The sequence below is a fragment of the Coregonus lavaretus genome (genome assembly GCF_964263955.1).
Source record: "Coregonus lavaretus genome assembly, chromosome: 28".
In the NCBI taxonomy this organism is placed as follows: Eukaryota; Metazoa; Chordata; class Actinopteri; order Salmoniformes; family Salmonidae; genus Coregonus; species Coregonus lavaretus.
Window position 1 is genome coordinate 7,511,471 of NC_140015.1, and position 13,322 is coordinate 7,524,792.

Genomic DNA, 13,322 nt, shown 5'->3' on the forward strand with positions numbered 1-13,322 from the left:
ATGGAGTATATATTCCTCCCCTTTCCCCCTTCTGTCCATTCTTTTTGCCATTTGTCTATTATTTTCATTCTGATGAGTGACTTCATTTCAGATTTTGACATTGGAACTATGATGTTGGTGTTTTCATGTAGGGCTCCTTCATCTGCCATCTCGTTCCCAGGCACCCCCACGTGAGCTGGGACCCAAGGAACGTTGACTGTTATGGCTTGGTGTAGAATCCTGTTCTTTTTTTTTTCTGGGTGAACTGTATGTCTAGAGAAGGTTGCTGAGATGTGTCCTGTCACCGGGTCCTTGGAGCCGTCTGTGTAAATGTGTGTTCCGACGTGGTATTGTGACCTTACATACCCTGCTGTCAGCAGTCCTACCGCCCCTTTAACCTCTCCTTCCCGAATCATCTCCAGTAGGCTAAAGTCTACTTATCGGGGTGTAAAAAAAAATTAGAAATTTGTGGCGTCTGGATTGCTTAATATAAGGAATTTGATGTATAGCATTTACTTTTTACTTTTACTCAAGAATGACAATGTAATATTTTTTCCACCGCTGTAATTACAGTAAGTACATTTTAAACCAGATACTTTTAGAATTTTACTCAAGTAGTATTTTATATTTTCAATAACTGTCACAGCAGCTGCTGCCTGGTATGCCTGCTCAGAAGAAGGCCAGCTCATAACAAGGCTGTGGGAGACTTCTACAATGGTTGAGAAATAGAAGGGATAGAGAGGAGAGGAAGTGAGGGATAATGTGAATGATTGAAGGTAAAAACAAGAGGAAGGATGATGATTATCTGGCTTTGTGATTCTGAAACTCATTCTGAACCTGTTACTCAGTCAGACATCATCATCAAATGCATTCCTACGGGAAACCTCACAGAGAGAGATGTGTCTTGGGGGCATACACTGTCTACTACAAGTATTATTATGTGGAATTACATGGCATACTTCTAAGAAAAATCAACTTAATTAAGTCATATAGGGAGTATTCTTTAATGATATCATAGGACTCTACTCATAAACCTTTCAACTACTACAGACAGTGAGGACAGTGCGTGTTGATATAACACGTTTTTTCAGTATCATTCAAAAGTTATCATACAATCCATGTATCCAACTGCAAATTAGCTGTATTCAAGAAGAGAGAGGGCATGGTCAAAGTGCATGTTTACTTTTTTATTTAGCAATTTGTCTTCAGCCATATTTTAAACTCCCATACTATTTGGAGAATACACTGTCTAGAATAGGCTACTCTTTGCTGTCTGGCAAGGATTCTAACAATGCATGATTGCAATTGCTGTATTGGTAGTCTGGAGCTGTACAACCTGGACTCAGGGGTAGACGTAACATAGTAAATGTAAATCTGAGATATACCACTTGGAATGATATGTTACATTTCGTATGGTATGTATTAATTTGTGGATGTCCATCATCCATTTCGTATGATATGTTACAAATTGCAATTCGTACAATATGTTATGAATTTGCAAAATGTATGATATGTTATGAATTCTGTCTTATGTAACCATACCAAATATAACATATCACCCCCCCATAAAAAAAAAAAATAACCCAAAAAAAATAAATAAGTGTTTGTCCCACTGGCTATCATAAATTGAATGCAGCAATTTGTAAATCCCTCTGGATAAGAGCGTCTGCTAAATGACGTAAATGTAAATAATTATTTCAGTGATTGAAGTTTACTATGTAATGTCTAGTGTATGAGACCAGGCTGAGCTGTCGTGCAGACAAGGTGCCCGCGCGCGCTCAATTTAATCTCGGTATAACCTCCCAATGATTTAATTTATGATGACCGCAGTACACCCCGGAAGAATGACTAATGTGTACAAGTGAGCACGTTTGAGGTTCTATCGGCCGTATGTGGTTGTATGTATTTGAAGACAGAAGGGAGAGAGAGCGGAGCGTAGAGAGAAAGGGCGGTAGGGCAGCGGTAATTATGCGAGTTCGTTGAGGGCTGCACGGTTATTTGACTTGTGGGAAAGATTCGAAAGTCATTTGAAAAAGAATACAACAAATTCTGCATTTGAACAACGGATGTTTGAGAAGAAAATATAATAAGGAATTCCACATGGCTATCTTTCAACTACTCCGGTTCTCTACGAATACCTACTACCTCCTGTTGCTTGTCCTGTTGTGCACAGTACATATTCTTCAAGGGTTCAACCTGGACGTGCGGTTCCCTGTTGTCAAGGAAGGAAAGACCCCGGGAAGTCTCTTTGGGTTCTCGGTGGCACTTCACAAACAGATGGTGGGAGAGAAAAGATACCTGTAAGTGTTGTCAAATGTTCGATTTATCCATTTTGCTTTTCTAGAATGTGCACAGGCGAGATAGGGGGAAATAATATGGCATTGCACCTGTGGATGTCAAACTTCCTTTGAGTACTGTAATGGAAAACTGTAAATTATAGGGTAATTTGGGGTATTATCAACAGTAAAAGCAGCATACTGTAAATGATGGTGCGTTGTGGGAAAATGTTGTGGGCGGAGAAATAATTGGTTTATTTCGAATGGTACTGTAATTCCACCACACAGAATATAGCACCATACATTAAGCAGTTATGTGTAAACACTTTACCTAGCAGCCATCCTGCTTGCACCTATCCCTTGTAATTACATTTTTATAGTATAGTACAGTCAATTGTATGCCATTGTACTGTGTCATTACACAGTACATTCTTTGATACCGTATTTATATTACAGTAGGTGTACTGTAATATGAAATACAGAATTTTACTTGCCACTGAGCTGCCTGTCACATTCCTGGCAACCCCTTTACAATGTAGGCTGTTGCTTTTCCGTGATTCAAGTTCAGCAACAAACACTTCAAACTCTGGAAGACGGTAATATGCAGGCTAAATGTCACATTAGGATCTCAAATGTCTACTGGAGTTTTACCAGACTATAAACATAACATTTATTTGGAGGTTTGTACATTCATGCAATTTATAACACAAACCATGTACCGTCATAAACATTTCAAATCAATTTTATTCAACACATTTTTACGCATAGGCCTAAGCATGCACATGCAACAGGAATCTCAAAAACATGCTGATGGGGATATATTTTATTCCCCATGCAAGGTGTGGCTTAGGTTCATTCTGTTCAGTAAATTATTAATCCCCATGTCTCAGCTACACAAAAATCATGACTCACAGTCTGACAGAGTAGGCTACGCTCAACCAGCTCATGGAGGTGGGTGACCATTCATGATGGTACTTGTCTTGAGAGCAAGGAACAACAAGCAACACGTTTGCCAGTATTGTTCAGTCTTGGTGATAATGTAGTTGGGGGACATACAAACTGGTTGAAGTACACAGAGAACAAACATTTGTGTAAATCATATATTTTGTAGATGTTATATTGAGGGTATTTGATATACATCTCCTTTGGGTGCCACCTCTCTTATATGCCCCAGTGGACCACAAAACGATTTCATTGAACCTTTTGCCTCTTTATGGCCCTCTTTATGGAGGAAAATGATTAGAGCTTCCTAATAAAAACACTGACCTTTCTTTGGTGGGCAAAAGCTGAAAATCGGCATGCCTTCTCTGACCTAGAAGAACACCAAATCAACATCAGAGAGGCTTTTAGCCAAACGTAATGGAGTTGCACCACAATACTATGTTAGCCTGCAGAGCTAAAGCCTAGTTGTCTTCAGATCTCAGCCTCAAGCAAGGTCATGTATCACATGATCATCTTTCACCGGACCATCTCCGTTACACACATAGCTCTCTGCTGGGCTATGCCCTATCCTGGTCATGGGTGGCTACTCCCCAGGTGTGTCACCTCATCCTCCAATAGTCCAGTATTGAATCACCTGATTTAATTTCTTCCCTCGGACCCATTAACCAGCTCTCCCAGTCCTCCCAGCTCTGATTTAGCTGGGCATTTAAGTGGAGAGTCCCTCCAGAGCTGGAGAGCAGGTTGAAGATGACAAAGGTTAAGAGAACGGAATTCTAATATCCCATAACTGTTTGCAAAAATGGGACCAGCGTTGCTTGTTAGCAACACCGCTAGTAAATATTAATGGCGGTGGTCCAATGAATTTGTTTATTTTCTAAGGCTGCCGCATGGAATTATTACAATGTCTTAACCTTGTCATATTTAACCTAGTTAAGGACCAGGAAGTATAGGCTTCCTGGGAGTTGGTCCCCTGTCCCCCACAACCCACCAATCACTTTGAATGGCCCACAAAGTTCCACTGAGACCTGAGAGTGGACAAGGCGATGTGTCATGTCTTTTTTTAAATATCAATTTCTTTGCTGTTTCTGTGGAATCAAAGGGCTGGTACGAACCAGGTGCCCTTGTGGTGACATCACTGACATGTTAAATGTTCATTGATTTATTTGACCTGTGTTTGAGTGGCCAGAGTGTGGTCAAGGAGAGAGTTGAAGTGAGCGTGCCACACCTGCGCACACACACAGACACACACATTTGCATATAAAAATTGCTCCCAGCACTCAGACAATTGCCTCTTGCATAATTCCCCTGGGAAGATGCCTGATCTTGGCTTAACCAATCCTCCACTTTATCCTCTGGCTGTTTGCAGTAATAATGGTAGGAGGAGATGCTTAGCTAAGGCTGTTCTGCTGTAGCCCCAACAGGCCTGGTGGTTGGCTCATAATGCCAGCCCCTCTCTCCCTCAGGGCGGATGGCCTGCCACATATTTCACAATCGGGCCATGTCATAAAACAGGCCTGCAGCTTTTACATACAGGCTGTTTTCTTTTATTACAATGGGATCTGATGCTAGGCATAACACAATCCTGTTTTGATTGAAAGGCCCGACATCAGCATTGTGGGGAAAATGTGAAGTGAGCCCAAAGAGAGAACATCTCTAGCTCTGTGTAGTATGTCCAGTATGAGGTAAAACATAATGGGAAAGGGCAGGTAGTTTACTTAACATCCTCCTCAGGATTTTGTTGTGTGCTTGAATCTAGGTAGAAACACATGTAGGACACTGTGTCTTTTGTATGTCTATCTGTATGTGTGTTTTATGTGTGTGATGTCTTGTTACGATGACTCAAGACAGGTGGTTGTACATCAAGACTTAACTAAACTATAAAACAGTGCACTACTACATAACCACTATGTATAGTATAGGCCTATGTATGTGATCACTACCCACACAATCCTGACCATTTGACTTAGAATCTCCCATTTGACACGGACATAAAATGTGGCCAAACATTAGAATTCTAGACCGCACATACTGTATCTTCCTCGAAATTAATCATAACAGGAGGGCTGTGGATAGTTTTCAGTCAAGTAGGAGCTTTGTTAAAGGGACATTTAAAAATGTTTCAACTTTATTTTCATAATCTCCAGCACCACCCCAACATCACCCACTGAGGCTTTGCTGAAGACAACCCACAACTGAAGAAACACAGCAAAAAATATTTGTTGACTTTGTTCACAATTTTTCAACTTCATATTCATCATCTCCAGCATCAACAGATGTGAAAATGCCACGTTTCTATGTTTTGTAGTAAATACGATAGAGGAAGATTAGTTTTTCCAATGACATCATCAACCAATTTGTAGACAATTAGTAGGCAATGCCTACTCATAATTTGTTAAAATCACGATGCACACCGATGATGTCATTGGAAACACTGATCTTCCTTTATCTTTTTTTCCACAAAAAATAGAAACGCGCCATTTTCACATATGTTGGTGCTAGAGATGATGAATATGAAGTTGAAAAATTGTGAACAAAGTCAACAAATATTTTTTGCTGTGTTTCTTCAGTTGTGGGTTGTCTTCAGCACAGCCTCAGTGGGTGATGAGACTGTGTCAAGTTAAGTACTTTGAAAAAACATCTCAGCCATATTAACAGTAATTATGGTGTCTGGCTGTACCAGTAAACACAATGCATGGGCCATATGCAAGTCATTATGATTTTATAGAATATGAGGTTAGCTCATGTCCCTAACACCCATCCCCCTCAAAATGTTGCATTTATGCCGATATCCTTCTTCTTAGGTCGAACTTGTCAGTGATTGATTTTATTGCTCTCATACCGTCATTTTAGTTGTTACCTCTGACTCTCGGAGTCTTTCAAATCAAATAAAATAAAATGTTATTGGTCACATACACATATCTAGCAGACGTTCTTGCAGGTGTAGCGAAATGCTTGTAAAGGAGTTCATAGAAGAGTTAATAGCAGCAACATCCTTATTGTTAACAGATGTGATAAGCTGTTTTGTCATTTATGTCTTGTCTCCTCCACACATCCTTGTGTAGTTGCCCATGCCATCCATGGAAGACACTGGACGGTGGGTTCATACACGACTTACCAAAATGTTGCCCTTTAAAGAGAAGTGTCCATGATATTGAGACAAGATATGGGGAGAGAAAATGCAAAGTGTTGTCTTCATATGATAGGCCATCTAAGGGCAAGAGTTTGTCCTGGTCAGGTCATGTTGTCAGGAAAATGACACTAGCCCTAATGGTGTCCTCCCTGTACTGTGTGGCTGTGGCTGGGTTATGATGGTATAATGTGGCCTGGATGGATGGGTCTGTCTGAAGGCTTCCTGGTTGCTGGTCAGAGCAGGAGGAAGAGGCTGGACTGGGTTCCTGGTGTATGGTCCCCTGGGAAAAGGCTGTTCCGTGTCTGCAGAGAAGACCATATGACCTGACCAGGAAAAACTCCTGTCCAGTTTCCTGGTATGGAACAAACTCCTGGCCCTAGTTATGGTGTTGGACAAAGTCGCCCCTAAAAGTGATGTTACTTGCAATTTGCAACAAAAATTGTCTGCAGATTGCTTTGTGTAACCCCGGCCTAAGCACTAATCTGAGTTCTACTTTTGGCAACCCAATGGTTCTGAGGCAACACTTGCGGGTTATTTCTTAGTTGAGCTGCTATTGCATAGCCTTATGGGTTTTGTGTGTGGGGAGGGGGGGGGGGGGGGGGGGGGGGTTTGTTGATGTGCACAGTCATCTGGACCTTACTACAGTAGATGGGAATGCAATCGTGAGTGCACTGTGCAAGGCCTGCATTCAATTTGACCGGTCTAGCAAAGCCGGGGTCTGCCAAGTAGTTCTTAATAGAGAGAACTGAGGCAATACAGTGGTAACCCAATTGTTTCTCTTACAAAGGTCACTTACTGTACAGGGAAATTACAGTTATACCCCTACACGCCATAATTTGTATATATTTGTGTTTGTGTCCTGTCCATGTTTTAAATTGTCATATGTACTGTAGGCCCAAGTGACAGAAGAAGTGTTATACGTCCTGCACAAACCATTTCCCAAATCTCTCTTCAAGTACCCTCATGTACCACACCATGTATTTGATGTATTCCAGACCATCTAGCACACCTGATTCAACTGATGAAAGGCTTGATGAATAGTTGTGGATTGGATCAGGTGGGCTAGTAATGGCATTCATCAAATAAGTGGAATGGCTGGGGGTACTCTTTCCTCATTATGCTATCTGTCAGACAGCTCCAGGAGTTAGCTAGTTGGTTCTCTGAATCAATAGGCTGATCATTAGTGTCGTCCCCATCCAGGCTCAGACTGGAATGAAGCTCTAATTAGAGAATATCAGTTCTGATGACTGACGAGCCAGTCTCAAATCCATGTTGGACTCAAGTCAAGTGACACACAACAACTCTTGTCTTACAAGAGGGTTACATTTTACATTTTAGTCATTTAGCAGACGCTCTTATCCAGAGCGACTTACAGGAGCAATTAGGGTCAAGGGCACATCGACAGATTTTTCACCTAGTCGGCTTGGGGATTAGAACCAGCGACCTTTCGGTTACTGGCACAATGCTCTTAACCACTAAGCTACCTGCCGGTTACAGTGTTAGCGGTTTCTCCAGTATTATTTACTCAGTCACAAGGTGAATGGACTTACTCTCTTACGCCAGTATATTGGTATGTCCCCTTCCCTCTTTCTTCCTATATCATAGTGATTCAATTAGATATCCGACAGAAATCAGAGAGACTTCCTTAAAGATGCACAATGCAGAAATCGCTCCGCCATTTCCTGGTTGATAAAATTAGAATAGTTTGCCTAATTTCAGTTTATGTGACAAAACAAGTATAGTGTAGAGATCTATCATAAACTGCTGTGAAATATATTTTCCATAACCAAAGATATTGTATTTTCAGCCGTTTTGAAGCTGGTGTACAAAACCGAAAGTAAAAGACGCAAAAATAAACGTAAGAAAGGGAAGCATAGAAATAGCGCACATAGTCTAAGAAGTGGTAGATCTGTTCTTTCTTTCAATGAGAATGACAGATCTATAACACACATTTCTATGTGAATTTGGTTGGTCAGCCAAAAAGTTACATATTGCAGCTTTAAAGACTTACTAAGAGAGATGTAAGATACCCTAGAGCTGGTACTTCCCTTTAAGGAAAGCTGCTGGTGTCTGGCCCCTTTTATGGCTGTAAAAGCTGACCTGAATTACTGTAGGAATTCGACTAACCTGTACCCCCGCACATTGACTCAGTACCGGTACCCCCTGTATATATTCTCGTTATTGTTATTGTATTGTGTTACTTTTTATTGTATTTTTTATTTTAGTTAGTCAATATTTTCTTAACTCTATTTCTTGAACTGCATTGTTGGTTAAGGACTTGTAAGGAAGCATTTCCCTGTAAGGTCTACCATGTGACAAATAACATTTGATTTGATTTGAATTAGAGCAGTCAAATCAACCCTCGGATGAATGTGTCGAGGCATTAATAACGCGTTTAGAATACCTCATGATTCAAGAGGGAACCGTCAGGGCAAAGGGTAATACTGTACTTGGCTCAGATCCCACTGCTTCAACATCTCTAGCGCTGTAAAGAGATGATGAGAACTGAACTGGTTCAAACCATTCAATATAAAGAGCTTACAGCAGCTACTGCGTCAGCTTTTGTATCCCAGCAACCCATTCGGTTGAAAGAGGTACAGTACTAACAACAGTCAGGCAATATTGTTTTTGTTTGGCTGAGACATTCCTAAAACCCTCCATTGGCTACAGAGGTTTACCACCTGTTTTTATGAAAGATAAGGAATGGTTGCAAAATATGTGTTGCATTCATTGCCACATGGTGTTTATCTGTTTTTTATATGTATATATGTTTTTAAATATTTTTTTAAAATCCTGTTTTCAAATAAAACAAAAATAAATATGATTAGACTTTTAATTAATTAAAATGATAAACAGCTGTTATAGCTGTGGAATGAGTGATGTGTATATTATAGTTTGATATTTAAGTGATAATGCCCAAGAAGCCGGTGTTTGGAGGTTATATTAGCACAGGTGTTGTTAGGCCCGAGACGAAGTCGGGGACCGGCAAACTGTGCCAATACGTCCTCCAAACACCGGCTTTGAGGGCATTGTCACTTTTATACAACGGGTTACCAACATATTCAAATAATGATTTACATATTTTCATTAAAAACTTTATTTTGATTAATGGATTCATACTATTTCATCCATCCACAAGATATAGTCCCAAGCCGGCTGGTCGTTCGTTCTATTGGTTCGGTTGCTAGAGACTCGACCCAGTCGTTCAGCCTTTTTGTTCCATTGCCATACTGGCTGGCAACGTTCTTATTCCTTGCTTGCTAGCCAACTACGGCTAACTTAGAGTCACGTCAAAAAGCAGCCAGAATAACAGCAAAGTAGCTGCATTTGCATTTGTTTAAGCTGTTTTCTAGTGACATTTATTTGGATACATCCATAACAATGGGATAATGAGGCTTGATTTCGCCTGCCGTAGAAAATATGCTCACTCGTCAGGACACTGTTGTTCAGAGGAGTTAGCCAACAACACAGCTAACACAATCACTTCAAACTGAAGCTAGAAAGACTGCAAACTAGCTGCACTTCGTTTCGTTTTTACCTTTTTTCAATTGACATGTCTGTATATATCCATAAAAATGATGCCAGCTGATTCATGATTTCGACTGGTTGAGAAACGCTGCCTGCCTACCTGTCTGTCTCGTCCCGACTCCAGAAACGTTCATTACTATGGGACAGATGGAGAAAGAATTTGAATATTGAAACAATGTTGCAAATGTCGGCGAGACAGACAGCAAGGTTTATACAAATCTCTGCTGTTGAAAACTAAATGTTAGTCTAAAAGAAATGTGAGATAATGTCTAGATGCTTTTTATAGTGGAGATCAAGTTTATAAATTGCCTGGCTGGGCTGATGAGACAGTGGATTGCACAGTCAGATGGAACAGAGTAAATTGGCATTTTAACTTCATAGATTTAGCCGGTGGTAACTTGTGGAATAGACACTGGCTGGAATGCGGTTTTAACCAATCAGCATTCAGGATTAGACCCACCCGTTGTATAACGTAGCATATACTGTAAGTGTACTATTTATCTCAGCGCTTCATGTCTTGAAGTTCAACTCCCTTGTACTGATACTGAACTGTACTTAATCCTGCTTCATCTGTACTTCCCTCGTGATAAAGCTTTCTAATTCAGTGAACATAGAGAGACCCTCATCTGTACTGGACAAGAGTTGACATGCAGGTCAATGGAGGCTCCTTGTGAACCTTAAACACATTATGGCAGCTGAGCCTCTCTCTCTCTCCCCTCGCCTTTATTCCAACTAATTGAATTGAGCTTTTAATGGGAATCCATACGTAAACCCCCACCCATATCAATTAACTGCACCGTCCGACACAGATGAAAAGGACATGTGGTGTGGGCCGTCCCTCGAATAATCTGCTGTAAATTTGGCTGATGGAATACTGTCTGTTTTAATTCAGGACTGGGAAGTAGCTTATACCTCCTATACATAGGCTGGTAGACTGCTCTCCCACAAGTCTTTAGCCAATGGACTAATAAATGTAACATTTTGTTGCTTGTATATATTTGTGTTAGTACCAGTTGGCCTCAAATTACAGATTTCTCAAGTAAGTGTAACACACAAAGCGTTAATATTTTTTAATTACATGTTTTATACATATAGAATTATAAAAATTATCATCAAAAGACTCAAAGACATCAAAGACATAAAATAATGAACACAGACCAATACCAATTTTGTTTTACTTTTGCCTTAATCACCCATCTAAAATGATGTCCAGGTTAAAGTTGTGGTGGTTTAAGCCAGGGACAAACCGTTATGCCCGTATGTCACCAGTGCTGTCATGTCAGGAAGTGCAGAGGAGGAAATCCCTTTGGTCCTTGACCCCAGGGGATGTGAATGGGAGTGATTTACTCACAGAATGAAAGGGTCTCTGTGGCCTGATTACGATTGGGTGACTGAAACTCTTGTCCCTCAATGACTTCCTGTTTAATGGGTGATATAACTATTGCTAGCGTCAGCAGTCCTACCTCCGTTTCAATTGATTGGTTGGTCTCAAAATGGAGCGAATTGACAGCTCTTTTGCTCTCACTAATCTATACATTTTGTCTGGTTTCATTGTAATGAACAAAATACATTCATGATCTATGATAAGACAAGCTAACACAAAACCAAATCCATACTTGCATGCTGTTGAAACCTACCCATATTTGTCTTATGTTTTATGGCCTACTGTCCAGAAGTACCAGATATTTTCCCTAAAGTATAACATAGTAATTACAGCAATGAACATTTAAAATGGCTGACAGTGTTGACATCAATTAACAGGCTAATGATCTTAATGATCCTAAGTGGTGTGGTACTACACTTGAACCTGCTTTGGTCAGGTTGAGTCGGGTTGAGGTGGGCTGTTTGTAACATCACTGTGTCAGGTGCTAATGAGAGGGGGGAAATGAGAGGCAGATGAGTGTTAAAGGGGCAGTTCACCTGTTTTTAACTTAACATTCATTATCTCCAACACCATAGCAGTGTCTACCTTTCAATATGGGGATACAAAGTGGTGAAGTGCCCCTTTAATGCTCTGTGGGGGAACTGAAGAGATTCGAAACATAATCGAAAAGCACCTGTCAAGTTAGGATGCATCCCAAACGGCACCCTGGTCAAAAGTAGTGCACTATATAGGGAATAGGGTACCATTTGGGACGCAGCATAGTAACTTAGGAGGATGGACAGGGCTCCGGCTCTGAGTGTTACAGGAAACAGACTTTTTTGTGGTCGGTTTTGTTGTTTCAAACAGAACAGAGAGAAAGGGACATAACTCATTGAGATAGCTGACATTGTTTGACTGTCTGCTGTGGGAGTAAAGATTCTTCACATTCTCTCTGTTTCAAAGGCTCCTTTTTCGTGGCCTCTGTGGTCGCTTTTACTGTATCACACAACAGAGAGAACGGGAGATTTATTATCTCTCTGTTGTGTCATACAGTTTGCTGATGTTGTTTGACTTCTAGGCAATATGTCTACTGTGTGGGAACTATTCCTGATTGCCTTCACAAAAAAAGGGATTTCTAACCTCAAGGGTCTTTTAAAATAATGGTTAAAAATATTCTTGACATTCTCCCTTTACCGAGAGGCTCCAGAGTCCTCCAGTATGTCGGTTCCTAAATTTAAGGGGAAATTGGATCTGGAGAGTCCTCCAGAGCTTTCTTTTCAACATGACATAACTGAACATGAGAGACACACCGCCCCTTAGAATGAACTCCAGGTGGGGAGTTCAAAGGTTCTATTTGGCATGCCACATTTGATTCCAGACTTCCACAGCAGTCAAAACGTTTACACACTCCGTTCCACTTCCACCACCGTCTGTCTCACAGACGTAAAGGGTTCCCGTGGAGGAGTAATGTGACCCCTGCAACCTTTTTAGACAATGAAAGCTTTATACCCACACTGTCAGCCCTCTTGTCCTGCAGACAAATCACCCATTTCCTTCATAGTAGTGATGTCATTGTGCTCCTACATCACACCTGGTCTGTACTTGCTGTACTAGCTGTAATTGTCTAGTCATTATAGGCCTAGTAATTGTATTCACGTATGGTGTGATGATTGTTTCATTGATACATCCCTTCAAATGTAGCCTACAGTATGTTAACATTTAAATCTTTCTGAGCATCAGACAATTGATCGTATCCTGTCTTTGCGTGAAGTCTAGTCTGACAGTCCACTCCAGTGTTGTTATCTGTTTCTATGGCCAATAGCCAAGTCCAGGGTTGGGTAACCTGACACTTTGATGTGATAAATTCCAGACTGTCAACACAGGGGGCAGAATTAGCGGGGTTACTTCCATGAACACTGCTGTACCGGCTGTTGATTTGACAGCACTGTGAGAGACCTGGGCTACTTCACACCATGTGATTTAGCCACCATGTGGATTGTTGATTTTGTGCACTCAAGATACCTGAACCCCACCCTGTGCAACTGGGTCCTGGACTTCCTGACGGGCTGCCCCCAGGTGGTGAAGGTAGGAAACAACATCTCCA

At 40.9% G+C, this 13,322-nt stretch overlaps 1 protein-coding gene across 1 annotated transcript in view; it reads left to right on the forward strand.

Moving 5' to 3' along the window:
• Positions 1-1,949: 1,949 nt before the first annotated feature.
• LOC311103927 (integrin alpha-3-like) overlaps positions 1,950-13,322 on the forward strand; it is a 48,034-nt gene continuing 36,661 nt past the window's right edge. The window contains exon 1 of the mRNA XM_084145546.1: positions 1,950-2,279. Within this exon, the coding sequence (XP_084001672.1) occupies positions 2,080-2,279 (200 nt within the window). The 5' untranslated portion in view covers positions 1,950-2,079. The remainder of the gene's footprint in view (positions 2,280-13,322) is intronic.